Source organism: Pleurodeles waltl, chromosome 7 (genome assembly GCF_031143425.1).
Source record: "Pleurodeles waltl isolate 20211129_DDA chromosome 7, aPleWal1.hap1.20221129, whole genome shotgun sequence".
NCBI classification, from domain to species: Eukaryota; Metazoa; Chordata; class Amphibia; order Caudata; family Salamandridae; genus Pleurodeles; species Pleurodeles waltl.
The window spans coordinates 1,389,132,150-1,389,152,813 of record NC_090446.1 but is presented as its reverse complement, the minus strand read 5'-3'; the positions used below and the strand labels follow the sequence as shown (position 1 = coordinate 1,389,152,813).

The 20,664-nt window shown below is 46.3% G+C and overlaps 1 protein-coding gene across 3 annotated transcripts in view; it reads left to right on the top strand.

Moving 5' to 3' along the window:
- LOC138246390 (synembryn-A) overlaps window positions 1-20,664 on the top strand; it is a 294,113-nt gene that overhangs the window by 116,137 nt on the left and 157,312 nt on the right. For all 3 annotated transcript variants that reach the window (XM_069200965.1, XM_069200963.1, XM_069200966.1), the window contains one exon: window positions 11,010-11,624. In XM_069200965.1, coding sequence (XP_069057066.1) covers window positions 11,010-11,624 — 615 coding nt within the window. The remainder of the gene's footprint in view (window positions 1-11,009; window positions 11,625-20,664) is intronic.

Here is a 20,664-nt window from a genome sequence, read left to right as displayed (position 1 = left end):
CCACTGCTGGAAGCTGTTTGTATTCTCCCATTGACAGTAATGTAGCACGTTTTGAAAAGTGCACCCAGTGCATACAAGGAGAGTGCACTTGTTGAAAATTGGCCTTTCTAGAGGATCATCCCCAGACCTTTTGCCTTTTTCCTCCACTTTTTTGCTGAATTCATTTTTGTTGGCTCTAGGACTTTGGGCACTTTACCACTACTTACCAGTGCTAAAGTGCATGTGCTTAAAACACGTTAGCTTGACTTTTCCATGATTGACATTTTTTATTTACTTGCAGGTCCCTAGTAAAGTGCACTTTAGGTGCCCATGATTTGTAAATTAAATGCTACTAGTGGGCCTGCAGCGCTGATTGCACCACCAACTACAGTAGCAGTTTAAACATGTCTCAGGTCTGCCACTACAGAGCCTGTGAGTGCAGTTTTAAACCACCATTTCAGCCTGCCAAGTGCAGCTGCTTGCCAGGTCCAAACCTTTCCTTTCATTACATGTAAGACACCCCTAAAGTAGGCCCTAGGTAGCCCCAAGGCAGGGTGCAGTGTATTTAAAAAGTTGGACATGTACTTTCAAGTTTAACATGTCTAGTTAAGTGAAAAAACTGCTAAATGTGTTTGTCATAATTGCAAGGTCAATCTCTCCCATAGGATAACATTGGGTTTACCTTAAGACATCTTTTAAGTGTAACTCCCAAATGGGAAAAGATACAAATGTGGAGTTTGGTGTCTTTGGACTCACAATTTAAAATCACAACCTATGGTAAAGTTGGATTTTAAATTGTAAGTCTGAAAATTCCACTTTTAGAATGTTGTCATTTTCTTACTTGAGCCATTCTGTGTATCTGCATGCCATTTGTAAAGAGTGCCTTGATCACAGCAGTAAAGCATCTGAAAGAAGGTCAGTGGGAGCTTGAAATACATTTTGCAACAGTTTATTAACTAGGAAGAGATGTAATAATGAGTCAAAGAAGTAACCAATTTAATTTTATAAAGTGTTCATGTAAATGTCTTTGTATTTGGTGGCGTTATTAAAAGAAGGGGGTATGTGTGCTTACGAGATGCCAGAAATGAAAAAGCTCTTTGCTTACAGAATGGTTTGGAACAAGCAGGAAAACTAGTTTTCTCAAAAGGTTTGCATTATAATTAGTGATGAAGTAGGCAAGCAAAAATATTGGCAAGAAAAGTTGTCGCTACAACTGAAAGAGAAAATTATAAGTCCTGAGCATATTGGTGCTCCCTCTAGGAGAAAAGTGGACTGGCGAACTCTTATTTGCTCTAGACCTCTTACTTAATCATAACATAATGAAGAATTTCACTCGCTATTTGCTGCTTGACAAGAGCACAAGAGTAGCGCTTCAACCAATTTAGCTACAAAGTGACAATGAATGTTTAAGGAAGGAACACGTTTCCTAAAGCTGGGTGGAGATGTTGTAACTTGGGTTACCAGTTGAGAGGGATGAAATCCTACTCAAGCAGCAACCACAATACTTTTCAGCGTGTAGTCACAAGCCCTCCCCAAATCCTGGTTGCGGAGCGATGCGAAGTCCTTGGTTTGATTTGCGCTGGGCATCTTTGAGAAACCGTTGACGTGGAGGTTTCAGTGTGAAGTCCTGCACAGAGATGCATTGTGCACCAGAGTCAGTGACTGGCGACGGGAGCTTGCAATGCCAGGTCCATTGTTGTCATCAAGGACACTGGGGCTTGCAAAGACTTGCATAGTGATGCGTCAGTGCTGAGCTTGACATGCATAGCTCTGGTCCAGTGCTGGCGAAGCTGCTGGGGCTTCCGAGGACATGTGTCAAGATGTGCTGCGTTGAGCTTGGCTGGCCTTTCAGCCTTGAGATATGTTGTGTTGGGTCAGGCTGGTGGAGTCACCAAGGCGATGTGCGGGCCTGTGGGACACCGGGTCAGTTGACAGTGTCTAGATGCATTATGCTGGATTAGGATTGTGGAGCTGCTGAAGCACTGCCCGGTTCTGCATTGAAGATGCGTGGCACAGAGCCTATTGTGTCCCTGTGGCTTGAGAACAGGGGGTCAGCCAAATGACTGTTGGAGATCTTGAAGTCCTGGGACACAAAGGCTGGCAGGGAAGCTTACAGTAGAAGAGTCCTTGGGCAGCAGAGCAGTCCTTGGGCATCAAAGGAAGTCAGCAGGGCAGACTTCTTTGCTGAGCAGTCCTTCTACCTGGCTGATTCCACTGGACCAGAAGTGATCTGAAGAGTCTGGGCCTGAAGTGCAGTATTTATCCCTTGTGCCCACTTAGAAGTAGAGGAATCTTCTAGAGTTTTCCATCTCACTGGGTGTCAGACATCTCTTTACTCATTGTCCTGGCCCCAGCTTGTCCGTCACAAAAGGCTACTGATAAACCCTTTGTGAGAGTACTCAGGCAGAACCTTCAAGATGTGCAATTGTGAAAGGTGATGGCGCCTCCCCCTCATTAACTTAGAGTGGCTTATCTTGCTTGCCTCATTGTTAGCAATATACAGAGACTAACTGCAAGCTACACTTAATCATGTGACTGAGGATCAGGCTGCAGGCAAGGTTGGGTCAAGAAAATGCCATCTTTCTAAAAGCGCCTTTTTCAGAATTGTGGTAAAAAAAATCAGACTTTTTAAAACACCAAGCTCGATCTGTCTGCCTGCTCCCGATTGGAAGTTATCACTTATTAAAAGTAATTCGGTAACCCAATGTTCTGATATGGAAGAGGTAGGCCTTACTGAAGTGAAAAAAAGTATTTTACTACAATGAAACGTAAAACTTAAAAATGCAGGTACAACTTTTTAGATACACTGCGCCCTGCTCTCTGGGCTGTTCAAGGCCTACAGTAAGGGTGTTTGGACCTGGCAAAAAGTTTATTTTGCCAGATAAACATCACTGTTTGAAATAGCACACACAGGCTGCAAAGGCAGTCCTGAGACGTGTTCAAAGGACTACTTAAGTTAGTGGCACAATCACACTAGTAGCATTTAATTTACAGGCCCCGGACACATGAGGTGCATACAAGTAAATTAAATGTGCCAATTGGGTGAAAGCCAGTTCTACCATGTTTACTGGAGAGAGCAAAAGCACTTTAGCGCCGGTTAGTAGTGGTAAAGCACACAGAGTCCTAAAAGCCAACAAAAACAGGAGGTTGAAGGCAAAGAGTTTAGTGATGATCTTGCAGAAAGGCTAAAGTCCAACAGATAGGAACTGCAGTTATGTGCTTTTTTGTTACTACAGAGGCACTGTCGTAGAATATCGGTTGGTTGGTTGTATCTTATTTTACACACACACTGTTAATGTGTCAGAATAATCGTGTATTCTTGCCTACACTGGCAAAGTAAATAAGAAATGCTTGTAAGGTTGTTTTATAAAAAGCACACATGTGAACAACTCAAACCTAATAAAAGCATTTTAAACTCAAAAGAAATGTGCAAAGATGATATGTTGGATTTTGTTAGTGATGTTGCCAACAGCAGCTAGACCAGTGCTCTTTATTGACCGGCAATGACAAGTACACGATGGGTGTTCATAGGGCAGTAAAAATGCTAAATATATTAAGGACCTTCTAAAATCACTTTGGCTGCATGCTTCTGGTTCTTCACATATCACCTCCAAAACAAATGAGTCATTAATAAATTAAAGTTACTCAGGTATTGGAACTTTCATAGATTCACATGCTTGAATCCTTCCCCGTCGTCCAGATGGGAGCCTCCGGAATATCAAAACAGCTATACACATAGGCTACTGTAATCAAAAAAGGCCTAAAGGCTTTCACTTTAGTAGTCTATCCTTATCACTATGAGTACAAAGAACCAAAGCAAGGCCCAGCCAGTCAGGCTTCCCCTCCCTCTAGAACCCTCCTGAGAGGAGCTCTCTTCCCTTAGATTTTCTACCGCACGTCGTGCAAGGGAGTCTCCATTGAGCTCTGCTCAGTCAAATCTTCAGAGAAGTTCATTCCTACTATTTTTTTCTTCAGAAAAGCAGATTTCCTACACCAAGTAAGGTGTCATCTTCTTACTTTACTTAAAGAAGCTCTATTTTGAGGACAATTCATCATGTCTGATAAAGAAAAGAAAAGTCTTTTCAGAGCCTGTAATACTTGTGGGGAAAAAAGACTTCACTTTGAAGATCCACACAAGGACTGCATTTATTGCCTCTACCCTGACCCTGTGGCCAAAGACTGCAAGGTTTGCAGGACCTTTTCCAACAAAACCCTCAAAGACAGAGAGGGTAGGCTACTAATTTGGCTCCAGAAGTTGAAGTCCAGATCTAATCCAGTGTCTGGTTCTGACAGTGAGGAATCTTCAACTTCCTCCAGAAAACCACAGAAAAGAGGCAGATCTCCTCAAGCCCACCACTCTGAGGATCTACCAAAAAAGGCTCATAAAAAGACCAAACGGGAGTCTTCTAAAGCTGGCAGTCCTTCCAGCTCTCCTCAGAGGAGTTCGGTTTCTTCTAAAAGACACTCTAAAGAACAATCTGTCTCCTCAGAGCGCAGCAAAAGAGCCTTTTCTGAGCCTCCAACGCCACCTCCTGTGGTGAAACATGTCTTTAAGAGGCCATATGAAAAATCTGCGACGACGACACCCTCAACGGCATCGTCGACGAGAGCACCGTCGACGGCAGTCTCTAAAGGTGTTTTTACAGCCTCGTCATTGACTGCTACAACATCTACAGTCTCTACAGTGGCGTCTTCCTCATCGACGATCATCTCGATGACTTCCTCCTCGACGGCGTTTATGGTTCCTTCACCCATCGCCTCTCCTTCATCGATGCTCCCGCCGGTGAGACCATCTACGTTGGTCGTCGGCTTCCTCGTCAACGAGATTTTCTCCATCGTCAGTGATGTCTCCGTCGATGACCCCGTCGGCGCTGCCGTCGACAATGCTGATACCGTAGATGATGGCGACGACGTTGTCATCTGCGTTTCCATCGACGATGCCATCCACGTTGCCGTCGACGGTACCGTTGACGAGGGTTAAAGCACATATGAAGTCTGATTTTCTTTCGCCATTGGTGACATCTCCAAGTAAGGTTTCAGCCTTGGTACCTACACATTTACTGGAACAAGAGGATTCAGCTGATGAAGGGCCTTTTGGGGTTGCTCTTAGCGAATCAGAACTGCATGTCAACTGCCAGGATCTAGAGGAGGACACACATGATCCGCACTCATATTATCCGCAATCACACCAGTATCCCTTCAGGAACAAATGGTTTCTTTGCCAGGATCGCTCATAGCTGATTTATAACTCATGTTGGATGACTATTGGAGGCGGTTTCCACCAGCTGGCTTGGAAGTTAAGCAGCCTTCTGTCACGCCCTCTGTGCCTTCTACTCCGGTTCATCCAGGGGTCCAGCCTTTACATGTGCCACCACAGACACCAATTTCGATCCCTACACAGGATTTGTCCTCTTCTGAGGCTGATGATGACAGAGAGGAGGGAGAATTGCTGGATGCCATGACAGAGTGGGACAACTAAAAAATCCCTACTCCGTCCTCGCCCTCTCCGGTTCCTGTGGATTCCCCTCCCGGTGACATTGGCGGTTTTCACAACTTGTTTGAAAGAGCTGCGAAGAGGTTTGAGTTGCCCATGCCCACGAAGCAGATGGACTGCTTCTTGTATGATTTCAAGGAACCATTTAAAAAAAGTGTAAAATCCATGCCGATTTTGGACTATATCTGGAATGAGGGCATCAAAGTAATGAAGAACCCGGCCACGGTCACCCCGGTTCTACCTCGCCTTGACAAAAAGTATAAGGCATCTGAAGACTCTCCGGCCTGCCTCACGGGCTATCCCAGACCAGACTCCGTTATTGCCCAGGCGGCACAGCGCAGATCTAGGAACCCTTCAGTGCCAATCTCTGCCCCACCCGACAAGGAAGGTAGGAGACTATATAATATAGGAAAATGCTTTTCTTTGATGGCTTCGCTTATTATAAGGGCTTCTAATTCTTTGGCTATCATAGGCAGATATGATAGACAGCTATAGGCTGACATTGCACCCTATTTGGATCAACTGCCAGAGGATTCTAAATTAGAAGCCAAGAAAGTCTTGCAAGAAGGGGAGAGGTCTTCTGCCAAATTCATAGACTGTGCAATGGATATCGCCACCACCGCTTTCCGTCAGATGGCAGGTGCTGCGGTTCTCAGGAGGCAGGGTTGGCTCCCGGCGACTTTGTTTAGACCCGAAGTCCAGAACAGAATTCTAGACCTCCCTTTTGATGGTGAAGCCCTATTCGGGAAGCACATTGATGATGCGCTGCAGTCAATAAAGACGGACACTGACACGGCCAGGTCCCTTGGCACCCTGCAGTTTAAAGGACAGCCTTTTCGAGGAGATAGAGGCCGGGGGTATTCCTCGTATAGACCAGGCTTCCAACAGTATAGATACCCCTCTGTCTCTGCGGCATCTCATTCCTTTCGCCCTCCGTTTCAACAAAGAATGCTTTCGCAGGCGGCTTATTCGAGAGCTTCACAGAGAGGAAAGGCAGGAAAATAACCGGAAGATGCAGGCTGTAGACAATGACTTGCTACCGTCTCCGGCTACGAACCTTCCCTTGGCCAAAGACTAGGGGGAAGGATTTCCCTCTATTTTCACAATTGGCAGAAGATAACATCAGACCAATGGGTCCTAAATCTCATTCAATTTGGCCATACTCTGGAGTTCCTGCAGTACCCTCCTACAAAACCTCCTCTCCCTCGAAAGGTGAAGCACTTGCATTTGCTCAAGCAGGCGGTCGAGTCCATGCTTCTCAAGGGAGCTATAGAAAGGGTTCCACATCAGGAAGGAAGAAGCAGAAGCAGAAAAGTTGGCGTCCAATCTTAGACCTCAGGGATCTCAACACTTATCTAAAGAAAAATCATTCCGTATGATCACCCTATCAGACATTCTGCCCCTTCTAAATCCGGGGGATTACATGGCCACCCTCGACTTGCAGGACGCATATTTTCATATCCCTATTCACCCTTCCCACAGAAAGTACCTCAGGTTTGCAGTAGCCGGAGACCATTTCCAGTTCAAAGTCTTGCCCTTCGGCCTGAAACCGGCCCGCAGGATCTTCACAAAATGCTTGGCTCCAGTGGCAGCTTTCCTCAGAAGGCAGAACCATCAAGTCTTCCCGTATCTGGACGATTGGCTGGTCAAAACCAGATCCAGATCTCAGGCGCGGAAGTCCACGACTGCTTGTATCGAGCTATTCACGAGCCTGGGTCTAACGGTCAATCGCGAAAAGTCAGCATTCCAACCCTTAAAGAGGAGAACTTTTTTAGGGGCAATACCGGACACTTCCACCAACAATGCAGCCCCTACAGAGGACAGACGGAGAAAGCTCATATCACTCGCGGGGCGTTTACAAAAACGAAAGTATGTTTCAGTTCGCCTCTTCAAGTCCCTGTTAGGGATGATGTCCTCCTGCATTCCTCTGGTGCCTTTTTGTCGTCTGAAAATGAGGCCCCTACAGGAGCAGTTAAATCTTCAGTGGACGCAATCCATGGGGTCTTTCGACAATATCATCAGAATAACAAAGCCCAGTTTGGTGGACCCAGGAGTCTTCTTTTCTTCCCCAACAAGCACCTTGGGAGATAACTACGGACGCGTCTCTCGAGGGATGGGACGCCTTCCTCCAGCACCTACGAGTCAGGGGCAAATGGAAGGCACATCAGATGGTCTTTCATATCAATTTCCTCACATTGAGAGCTGTTCGACTGGCGCTTTGCGCTTTTCTCCCAAAAATAAGAGGTTCATCAGTTCTTATCCGGATGGACAACACAACGACAATGCATTATATCAACAAGCAGGGAGGAACCAGGTCTCTGCTCTTATTGAGAGAATCTCAGCGCATTTGGGAATGGTCTATCAGCCACAAGTTAAATTTTCGAGCGGAACATGTCCCAGGTGTACAGAACATCATTGCGGATTCCCTGAGCAGATCCTGGTCGTCCAACCATGAATGGGAATTGAACCAAGGAGTCTTGAATCAAGTCTTCGCCCGATGGGGGAAACCGAACCTGGATCTCTTTGCCACCCTGCAGAATGCAAAATGCTGTTTCTTCGCAAGTCGGGATCAATATCTGGGCTCTTGGGGGAATGCGTTTTCTATGGCATGGTCAGGAATTTATGCTTATGCTTTTCCTCCCATTCCCCTGATTCCAAGAGTTCTGGCGAAGATCAAGATCGAACGCTGCAAGCTCCTTCTGATTGCTCCAGCATGGCCTCGTAAGTTTTGGTATACAGAACACAGTCACCTCTCGCAGAGCTGCAGCATCCTTCTACCAGTTATGCCCTCCCTGCTTACGATGAACGAGGGTCAAGTTCTCCACCCGGATTCGGCTTCACTTATCTTGACAGCCTGGCTCCTATACACCATGAGTTTGCGCATTTAGACATGCCTTCGGATTGCAGAGCCATCCTCGCCAGAACTGCAGCTGAGAGTACCAACAAATGTTATCGTCTGAAGTGGAGGAGATTTTGCTCATGGTGTGCACAAGTTCAAGTGCATCCCTTTTCTTCATCACCGCAGCAGATACTACCTTATCTTCTACTCCTGGCCAGATTGGGTTTGGCTATTTCCTCGACTAAGGTCTACCTGGCAGCGGTTTCCCGTTATAGGCGTTCAGAAAATGTGCCTCCTCTGTGGTCGGCAAGGGTCATAAAACTGTTTCTTAAGGGTCTATTCAGGTCCTTTCCCCCAGTTTGGCCTCCTCCTCCATCATGGCACCTTAATTTGGTCTTGTCTCAATTAATAAAACCACCATTTGAGCCAATCCACAAAGCGGATTTGAAGTTCCTATCCTGGAAGCTCTCTCTCCTTCTCGCTCTCACCTCAGCCAGAAGAGTGAGCGAGATACAGGCATTCAGTATCCAGGATCCTTTCTTACAATTCAAAAGGGATAAGGTAATTTTGCGAACAAATCCAAAATTCATGCCTAAGGTCCAATCGGACTTTCATATAAACCAACCAGTGATACTGAAGTCATACTTTCCTAATCCATCGACGCCATCGGAGCAAGCTCTGCACTCTTTGGACGTTCAGAGGTGCCTAAAGTTTTATCTTGATAGAACTAAACAGTTTAGGCAATCAAACCAACTTTTTGTTGCTTTCCTCCGCGTAAGGGTTGAGCATTATCTAAACAGGGAATTGCGAGGTGGATAGCCTCTGCGAGTAACTATTGTCATACAGTGGCAGGAAAACCCTTGCAGAATCCGGCGTGTGCACATTCTACAAGATAAATGGCAGCATCCATGGCACTTTTTGCAGGAGTGCCCATTCAGGACATCTGCAGGGCAGCCACGTGAAAGTCAGTGCATACTTTTGCAAGGCATTACTGTTTGGAGGAAACTCAGCAAGGTGATATGGCGGTAGGACAAGCGGTGTTACGATATATTTTCCAGTATCTTTATTTCTTTTTTCCCGCCAGTCCAGTTTAATTTGCGCACATTGTATAGGTTTGTTTCTTCCTTTACGGCTGTGATATTTCTTGTTTTGCCTACTCAGGGTAACGCTCTCCTGTCATGTTTATTACGTATCTAATTTGGTATATTTCCTACATATTCTTTTTCTTTAAAGATGTTTCGGATATATGTATGCTCCAGGATTATTTTTATATATATATATATATATATAACCGGTATACATATGGATTGATGCTATACAATGTGCTTCATTACTGCTTGCTATTCTGATTCAAGCATGTGAATCTATGAAAGTTCCAATACTGGAGTAAGAAAATAAGTTACTTACCTGTAACTGTAGTTCTCCAGTATTGGAATCTTTCATAGATTCACATGCGACCCTCCCTCCTCCCCTGGGAAGATCACCTTTTCCTGTCTTCTTCAGATACTATAGCACTCGTGCTTGAGAATCTGAGGGAAGGGAGCTCCTCTCAGGAGGGTTCTAGAGGGAGGGGAAGCCTGATTGGCTGGGCCTTGCTTTGGTCCTTTTTACTCATAGTGATAAGGATAGGTTACTAAAGTGAAAGCCTTTAGGCCTTTTTTCAGTACAGTAGCCTATGTGTATAGCTGTTTTTATATACCGGAGGCTCCCATCTCGACGACGGGGAAGGATTCAAGCATGTGAATCTATGAAAGATTCCAATACTGGAGAACTACAGTTACAGGTAAGTAACTTATTTTCTTCTTTCAGGATCATCAGTGCTTGAAATATGTTGGTCCTGAAAGCACCGCTCATTAATACATTACAGTTCTTTTGAGGTGATCAGTAGTTGCCACTTAATAGTTCTTCTCATCAGTGCCGGATTTATGGAGATTCTTCAAAGAACACTAGTAGTTAAAAGGTCCAAATAATTCAGTGACGGTCACTGTTTGATGGATCATGAGCCTTCAGGGATCACCAGTGGTGGATAAATTATATTTCTTCAGAGATCAGTTATGGTAGTACGTATCATGGCTGTTCAGCGATATGTTACAGTTCATCTGTTTGAGACAGACCGTATTTCAGAGATCCTTGGTGGTCCACTGAGCATAAGGCTTCAGAGATCTTAGTTGCTGAATAGAAGAATGGTATTTCAGGCATTAGAAATGGCGGCTAGGCCATTTATCTTGTGGATGACCCATGAATAATATACTTCAAAATCCATGAGAGATTACAAGTGGTACCTAGACCCGCATAGACATAGGCCTTCCATTACATTTTTTTACAAAAGGTTTCCTTTGAGAACGAAGATATCAGATCTGTCATTGACCATTATTTCTCATGATGAGAAGGCTGAACGCTTGTTATGGACAAGAAAGAGCTGCTTGATGCGAATTAAGTTCCTCTGCTGGAGCTCCTTTGTACTGACTTTCTCCATCACATTGATTGCATTGAATCTATGTGCGTCTGTAATTGACATACGTCATCTCGCCAATCTTTTCATTTGCTGACAGGCTGAATCAAACCAACTCTTCCCTTAGTATTTGATAAAGGATGTTTTTATTTAGCTTTTAGAGTGGTTCTACAAATACTCATTTATTTAATAGTTATGTGCAGAGGCTCAGGAATGTGTTCTAACTGCTCCTATTTCCTTCACAGAAACTTGGTGAGGTGGTGATAAAGTTCTTGGGCCGTGATCTACAGCCGTCCTGTCAAGCAGCTTGCCTGGAAACTGTTCGCATCCTGTCAAGGGACAAGTATGCACTTGCTCCGTTCACCAGCAGAACCTCCATGTATACTCTTTCTCGGTACGCTGGGGTGGACTATTCAGAAGAGTGTGAAGTCTCCCTTATGCCAGACAGTGAGAGTGTGGTGGAAGCCCTTAAAGGCCTCTGTAATATTGTGTATAACAGCCCTGAAGCTCAGCAGGTAGCCACAGAGCTCAGGATTGTGAACGGTTTGGCCCGCCGGCTAAAGTTGTATAATGAGACCAAGTCCTGCCATGAGAGCAAGTTTTTTGACCTGAGGCTCCTTTTCCTGCTGACAGCACTGCGTGTGGATGTGCGTCGTCAACTTGCCCAAGAGCTGAGGGGCATCAGCCTGCTCACAGATGCTCTGGAGAGCACATTGGCACTGAAGTGGGCTGACGTCTACGAGGTGGTGACAGACCTCTGCTGTCCTGCGCTTGCAAAGGAGGAGACAGAGAGGGTGATGGAGATCCTAAAGACACTCTTCAATGTTACATTTGACCTCAATCGAAGGGAAGTGGATGAGGTGAGGAGCAGGGGAGGGAGTCGTTCGGAAGTCAAACTGGATGTAAAATTGTACAGTTTAATAAGGATTTACCAGAGTGCATGTGGTGATGCTCTATAGAGTCTGGTTTTAGGGAGCAGTAGTGTGTGATTCCTCAGTGGGGGGGGGGCATCTCCGAACCAAGGGACATTGAGATATAAAGTGGCACCACAAGAGGAGGGGTAGTGCAGAGTCCATGGGTATTGAAGAGTGTTGATGTATTGATGGGAAAACGAAAGGTGATTGAAAATGAGAATTTATTCATGGGTGTGCCATTGACGTGACAAAAGCATTAAAATTAAGCCATGCCGCATAGTGAAGAGGCATCACATGAAGAGAGGATGACACGACCAATGAGCATTCTTTGATGAGAGACCAAGTCTGGCTTACAAGGACATTGGTCCTCATTATGACCCTGGTGGACGGCGGTATTTTGGAGAAAAGTACTGCCAACAGGCTGGCGGTATTCTTCCCCAAAATATGACAAACCGCCAATGTACCACTCCGTCCGCCAGGGTGGTAACAGTCTCCAGCCAGGCGCCCGTCACTGTCCCACCCGCGGGATTATGACCCCGCCTACCGCCATGGTTTCGTGGCTTCCTTACGCCACGAAAACCAGGCCGGTAGGCACTATCAGTGACAGGAAATTCTTTCCCTGTCACTGATGGGGGTCTCCCCGTCCCCTCCCCAGAGTCTTCCCCTACCCTCCCACTCCAGACCCCCCCACGACATACACTCACATTCACGCACCAACACACACGCATATCCACACTCATACCCACATTCACCCACGCATGCATACATCCATTCACACACACATCCACACCCACTGACCTACATACAAGCAAACACGAATTCACACAACACAACATACACACACACTCACATGCATTGCACACGCCACACACCCGCATCCACACACCTGCATACACCCCCCCCCCCACTCACACACACACACACACACAACACCCCCCACCACCCTCCCCTGTCGGACCACCCGACTTATCTTTTGTGAAGGGGGCCTCCGGCAGGTGACGGAACTGAGCGCTGCTACCAGCAGCATCGTCCGCCAACAGAACACCGCCAGGCCGTATCATGGGGTCATGATACGGTCTGAGGCGGTCTACTGGTGTAGCGCTGCTGCGGGCAGCAGCGTCACCTTTCCGCCACCATGGCTGCAGCAGGAATTCCACCAGCCTACTGGCGGAATTATGGCTACGGTCATAATATGGCAGACGGTAGGTAGCCGTGGCAACAGTGTTTTGGCTGCCGTCGCATTATCTCCCTCACTTAATCCATGTCCCTTTCATTACTTTTTGAGTAAGACCCCCACCCTTCTATAGTGACACTTCCTTGCTGAGCTTTTTTCTGTGTCTACGAATCCCTTAGGTCTTCTACCCCCATCCTTCTATTCTCCATTTCCATCCTTCTACTTCCTGTTTCTTTTTGTGCCATTTCTATTCAAAAAGCGCTGCAAAGAATTGTTGACATGTTTTTTTTTTCTTCTACATTTTTCATATTTATCTTTACATTTTTATCTCTTCTTCAGGATTAGCAGTTATTGGATCCATTTAGCTTTTTTGGTTCATGGGTGCATTCGTTTTATTGATGGTGTACTGGCTCATCTAGTTGAGAGGTGGTTCATGGGCCCAACATGATGGGGAACAGTATTTGGTCCCGTTCGTCCAAGTAGTTCTGCATATGCATATTTGGGCTGAGGAACCAAGGCTAAGGGGTTGATATTCAACTTTGGACCTCCCATTGGGCTTAGCCTTTTTTACAGGATTCTACTTTTGAGCCCCTTGGTGAGTCCACTGACAACATTTTGCCTCCTGGTTTTGAGTTAGTGGCTATTATGGCAGCAAGCAGCATTGGTGAGCTATATTATTTTCTTTCTTGTCAGTCATATTCAAGAACGTTAGAACATAGAATTATATTGAGATGTGACCCTAATTTATCCCAAAGATCAGTTAATCTTCCAGGTTTTTGTCCCACCCCAACCTCGGAATCAGATACTAAACTTCAGAGCATTTATAATTTACGTAGACAGGGCTGCAAAATACATGCAGACAGATAGTGTGTCCAATCATTTTGCCACAGCTAAGGGATGTTTTATATAATTTAAAGCAACTTTAATAACTGGTTTAAATTAGTAATCTCCATAATATATCAGAAATCAGGGAGATATTTCCCTGATTTGGTTCAAGCTTTCTCCTCTAATTGAATGTCTGTTTAATGGGCAGAATGGGCCAGTGTTCCTGGTATTGATATTTGTAGGGATGCAACCTGGGCTTCTACCTTTGTTTCTCTTTGCAGGTTCAGTGTGGGTCAAGGGGAAGAGTTGCACTTTGGCACAGAATGCACATTCAAAATGGCAGTATTGTTTGCTTTTTTCTAATTCTGTTTTTGATTGTTGTACCATTATTTGTTTTAGATTTGAAGTGTTAATAGGGAATATTTGTAGTAGCTTTCCTGCCTTTTCTCGTTTGTCTTTTGAAAGTCATCTTTCACATTTTGATGAAGACCTACTGCTTTGAGTATGTCCTCGCAGAGTAAGGAATGGAACATGGAAGGAAATGAGGACATAAAGTACAGATTACATACAAGTAATTCATCACTCTATTTCCGTCCTCGTCCCAGTACGGAAGTTACGACCCTTCACTCTACCCTTTCGGTAGGCTTTTCAGCAGCAAACTTTTGGAAGGACTTCTCAATTTCCAGGATGTGGGAAGGTGAAAATGGTGGATGGGATTAGAGGATCCTAGATGTTCATGGTTGTATAAAAGAGGTTGGGAAGGCTTTCCACAAAGATGAAGTACTGGGAGGAGGAAGTAAGAAATTAGGAAATGTATATCACCCATAAAGTAATCTAGACACGACAAAGTAAGATCGCAGCTAAGGACAAAAAGTTATTTAAACCATATACACATGTCTCCTTAAGCAGTGAAATATATGGAGTGGTCATTGGTCCTTGAGTATTAGGGTTCATTGATGAGTGCGGCTTCTCTCAAGGGTGAGTGGTACCTGAATGTTGAGAAGTATGGGAGGTGGATTGACAAGTGAGGGCTATAAATCAGTTAACATTGAAGGTTCAATGATGATTGAGGAAATTTAAGGAAAAGGCAGAATCTACTGAAAGATTATTAAAGGTGAATGTTCCTTGAAGTCTAAATGCGATATATAGTGGGTCATTAAAGTGTGGAAGCTATTGATGGGGTGATGGATCACTAAAGGTTTGCGAGTGATAGTTGATTTGGCACTATTCACTGTTTAGAACGATGAAGGTTGAGAGCAATAGAGGTTTTAGGGTTTGTTGAAATGTAAGTCGTAATTGAAGAGTGATGGATTGAATCACAGTGGTTCATGAAATATGAGGTAGTCATTGAAAAGAAAGATCATTAAAGGACATATTGGCATTGTATAATGTGAAATAGGATTAGTTCTCTTTGCAGGCAGATGGGTCATCAAATGGTGAACAGTAATAAAGGGTGGGGGGGTCCCCTGAAAGGCGAGGGTGCTTCCAGGGAGCAGGACACTGGATGGATCATTGAACGGGGAGTAGTCATTGGTAGGGCAAGGATTACTGAAGGGTGATGGGCCTTTGAAAAGTAATTGGTTATTGAAAGGTAACGTTTAATTGGATTGTGAATGGTCATTGACATGAAGGTTGTTAAAAGGGCTATAGATCATCTTCTACCTGGGTTGGGCATCATGTAAATTGTCAAGTTGCTCTCCATTTTGCCATGTACTAGTGTAGAAGCACCATGAGAGGCAAAGTGCAGCAGTGGTGTTTCAAGTAATGGAGCCATTGCTTACCATTTCTCTATCACTTTCTGCATGCTGCAAAAGAGTATACCCATAGCACTGAATTGTTGTGCATGAATGGTGTACATTACATTTCTAGCTTTAACCTTGTGGATGCTAAGGATGTGCTGGAGCCGTCCTTGGCACCACTGCTCAGGTGCTGAGGATGGCTCACGCATATCCTAGTGCCAGAGGCAGGCAATCCCTTTGGTGCGAGCGCCAGAGGGGTTTCCTTTTCATATTTTTGCCCTCAGCTTCTGGGCTAAAAAACAACCCTGAGCTCACCCAGGTGTCAGGCTGTGTTCCCATCCCAGAATAAGTGCATATGTCTTTCTCCCCCCACCACCCAAAGAGTTCAAAATCTGCTCATGAGGGACAGAAAGGCCACTAGACACCTGGGGAAAACATTGTCCCAAAAAAGTAATAATGGGTGGGCAGCTCACCCAGTCATCGTGCTGTGTTCCCACTCCAAAACAGGTGCATCAGCCTTTCTGCCGTCCTCCCCCAAGGGAGGGAGGGGGGATAAAAAAGGACACTAGGGATCTCGACATGGCACCAAAGAGACGAAAGGCTAGGGCACCCTACTCTAGTATTGAGCCGGTACTCATACCCCAGAATGGGAAGTAGCTTTTCTGCCCCTGAAGGGACTATAGCATTCCTGCCCCTATGGCAAGATAATGATTTTTGATCTTTTTTTTTTCTTTTTCTATATTTGGCTAAGTCCTAATATCGTGCTTCTTCTATTGCATGTTTTGGTCCTGTCAGCTGCCACCTTGAGAATACCTACCAAACCTAGGCATTTCGGTAAACTAAACACTTAGGACAATCCAAGATGGTGTGCCTCATTGCATCCTATGACATTTTCTTACCCACAGTGCCCTGCAGATCTCAAACGTAGACTAATATTGTGCATTATCCTTGCATTTCTGTGACATAAACTACAGGGAACCACAGTGGTTCACAAAATTCCTTCCACCCAATATTCCCCCACCTGTCCGGATAACATGCTACCTCTCTTGTGTGACTGGGCGAAGTGCCTCCAACAGGCATGCCTTAGACCAGGGTCAATGAGAGTCATTCCTCACGACTTTCATTGATCTTAGTTTGATGTGTGCCTGTCCCGGGTACTTGGTCCAGTGAAACAAGTGGGGAAGCAATTTTATTGGAACAAGTTGGGGAATGCTGGGTTGTAACAATTTTGTGGAGTCCTGGTGATTCAGGAAGGTTATGTCGCATAAATTCAAGCGAAAAGCATAATTTTAGGCAAAGTGGGTGCAGGTCATTATGGGTGAGAAAACATTGGACTCGCTTGGTTGTCTAGTTTTCAGAGATGTCTGGCTTAGGTAGGATTCCCTGAGTGGCCACTGAGCTCCAGACCAAAATTACAGGTAGCCCCTCATTGTCAAATCAGGTCATTTCTGATGGATACAACTACCTGTGGATTCCTCACCTTATGAATTCTCCCATGCGCCAGCATCCAACGGAAAATCTTCTTCCCAGCTCTCCACGTCAATGAGGATGTCACAATTGCACGGCCCCACGCGACTCCGTCTGATGTCACCGTGCCAATAAGAGGTCCTCACCGGCATGCTGACGTCAGTTCCCTTTTTTCAGTGCCTTCTGCGCTAACGGTTTTCTCCTTGCGCTCGCTACTGTTGAAGGTGTTCCATATTGTTTCTGGTTACAATCTTGTTTCTGGTTACAATGTCTCCTCCTAGGAAGTCGCGATTTAAGCCTTGTCGAGAGTGTGGGTTTGCATGTCGGTTACTGACCCTCATGATGATTGTCTTTGGTGTTTAATCTCCGAGCATGACGTTGAGGAGTGTGTATCCTGCCAGAGCATGAATCCAAAGGCTCTGAAGGAGAGAGAAGCCAAACGTGTTTTGGCTTGGCGAAAAAAGGACATAAGAGCCATCACAGGTCGTCTTCTCACACTTTGTAGAAGAAGCAAAAAAGCAATGTTGTCATGACTCTCGGCGTTGTTCGGCTCGGAGCCGTTCCAAGTCTCCATCTAGACGGCGACGTGTGAGGTTAGTCTGACTGTGACTCCGCAGCCTCAAAGCCCTCAGGCTTCTCCGGCGCTGTCGGTCTTCGAGGTGGTTGCGGCTCCAGAGAGTCCTTGCTTTTCACCTGTAGCGCAGGATTCGGATGCTCAACCGGCGCAAGTGCCGAATGGAGACCAGCGGTTTCCTGCCTTTCCGGGCTCCGTGGGCGGATCCGGCGGCATTTTTAAATGCCATGTTTTCTATGTTTAATGCTATGGCCCCTGCTGGTGCTTCAGCTTGTCCCACGGGTCCTTTGGCATTTACGTTGGGTTCCCCTGCTCCTTACAAGGCGGTGCCGCTTATGCCCTTCTATCTGGCTAAGGGTGCCGGTTCGGCGCCGATGACGTCGCCTCAAAGACCTGCAGCTCCGATGACATCACCTTCTAGACCTGCGGCGCTGATGTCATCACCTTATCAGTCGATGCCAATGACGGAGCCTCAGGTGCCGATGGGATCCGCGCCGGATGGCTCCGGATTAGACTGTAGTCAGCCTTCTTCTCTTGGTCCGCGCCTTTCAGTCCTGAAGCCGGTGTCATCGACGTCGGCTAATTCTGTGTCAATGCCATGGTTAGAGGCTAGGCTGAGGTCGCACAGAAAAGCTTTAAGACATTTGGAGGAACACGGGTACCAAAGGCAGTTGCTGGAGGAAGGAGAGATTGTGGTGCCCTTCGGGGAATATCAAGGGCTTGACTCAGCCAGTGGGCTTGACACTTCACCGGAATGGGATCTTTCTTCTCCAGGGGAGTTTACGGAGGAGGCGGCCTCTTTTCATACTGTGGTCAGGAAGGCGGCAATGTTTTGCACCTTCCGTTGCCTGCTGCAGAGATCAAAACAAATATTCTAACTGAGGTCCTGCGCCCTTCTTCGGCTTCAGCGGATCCATTGCTTCCGTTTAATGATGCTCTTACAGAGCCTATTTTAGAGGTATTGAGGAAGCCTATGTCGTCCCCGGTTGTCAACAGGTCTGTGACAAGGAGGTATAGGGTGGCTCCTGGAGATCTGGGATTTTTGTCAAAACATCCTACCCTGGAGAGCCTAGTTGTTCAAGCCTCTTGTTCCACACGGTCTGCACCAGGCTCCTTCCCTGTGATTCTGTCCGACAGGGAGTCCAAGAGGATGCAGCAGTCAGCGAAGAAGACTTTTTCTTTTTATAGTATGGCCCTCAAAGCAGCAAACGCTACCTGTGTATTAGGTAGATATGTGCACGCCCTGATGGATTCAGCTAGGTCTATGGTTCCAGACCTGCCGCAGGAGGTGCAAGGACAATTTGGAGAACTCCTGTCGGATGCTCGGGCAGCGGCAAAGCAGATAATCCAGTCTGGTCTGATTTCTACAGATTCAGTGGCCAGGGCGATGGGTACCTCTATTGCTACCAGGAGGCATGCATGGTTGAGGTCCTCTGGCTTTTCCTCTGATGTCCAGTCTGCTCTCTTTGACTTGCCTTTTGATGGGGAAAAGCTTTTTGGTGCTAAAGCTGACTCTGCCTTAAAGTGCTTTAAGGACAGTAGGGCCACAGCAAAGTCTTTGGTTCTGCAGGCTTCCACTACTACCCCTTTCTGGTCCTTTCGGAGGTTCAGGGGGTTTGGACGTGGAGCCGTTTACAGCCTTCCTTATAGGTCCTTTAGAGGGCAGGGGAGGGTTCGGACAAGAGGGGCCACTCAGCAGCACCCTGCATCATCCTTTTCCTCTGGTGGACAACAAGGGAAGCAGCCCTAGTTTCCTGCCCATTTTCAGCCATACTTCTCCTGTAGGGGGAAGATTCCGTCTTTTTTTTTTTTCTCCACGAGTGGGAGTTAATCACATCAGACTCCTGGGTTCTGAACATTGTGAGGAAAGGATATGCTCTTCCTTTTCAGGAGTTTTTCCCTCCCACCCCTCCCCGCCCCTCGTTTTGTTGAGAAGACCATCTCCTGTTGTTGCAGCTGGAGGTTCAAATCCTGTTATCAAAAGGTGCGGTGGAGTTGGTTTTAGAGCAGAAAAGGGGTCAGGATTGTTATTCGAGATATTTCCTGATTCACAAGAAGGATGGTCGATGGAGATCAATCCTGGACCTGAGGATTTTGAATTGGTTCCTAAAACAGGAGAAATTCAGGATGCTGACTCTGGCACAGGTGCTTCTGGCGTTGAACAAAGAAGATTGGATGGTGTCTGTCGACTTGCAGGATGCGTACTTTCATATTCCTATACTCAAGTCGCACAGGAAGTATCTCCAGTTTGTGGTGGGGTCGCAACACTACCAGTTTGTAGTCCTTCCGTTTGGTCTTACTTCAGCACCTCGAATCTTCACGAAGGTGATGATGGTGGTCGCAGCAAATCTCAGAAGGACGGGGATATCGGTATTCCCTTACCTGGACGATTGGTTGATCAAAGCCAAGTCTCCAGAGCTCGTGCTGCATCACTTGCAGATGACAACTCAGTTGTTGTTCAGTCTGGGCTTTTCGGTAAACGTGCCCAAGTCTCACCTGGAACCCTCTCAGCGCCTCCTGTTCATAGGGGAAGTACTAGATACAAAATTGAATCGGGCCTATCCTCTGCCTCAGCGGATTCAGGACATCCAGGCGTTGATTACAATGTTTCAAAATGGAGCGGTTGTTCCAGTCCTCAAGGTCCTACGCCTGCTCAGTCTGTCCACTTCTTGCATTCTGTTGGTCACTCATGCACGTTGGCACATGAGGACTCTCCAGTGGTGCCTCCGCAGGCAGTGGTTTCAACACAAAGGGGATCTCGAGGATTTGATAAAGATCTCCAGAGACGCTGCAGCAGATCTACAATGGTGGGCTGTGGAGGGCAGCATTTTTCAAGGAAGGCAGTTTTCACTGCTGCCTCTGATAGCCATGGTCATGACGGATGCTTCCACTCTAGGGCGGGGAGCTCATCTGGGAGACCTGGAGATCAAGGGTCGCTGGTCTCCAGTGGAACAGACTTTTCGTATCAATCTGCGGGCTATACGCCTGTCTCTCAAGGCCTTCCTCCCGTCCCTTTGTGGTCAGTCAGTTCAGATCCTGACAGACAACACCACCGCGATGTGGTATATAAACAAGCAGGGAGGAGTGGGGTCGTACCTTCTCTGCAGAGAGGCTCAGATTTGCTCGGTAGCGAATCATCTGGCTGGAGTACTCAACGTCTGTGCGGACAGTCTCAGTCGGCATTTCTCAGCCTACCACGAGTGGCGT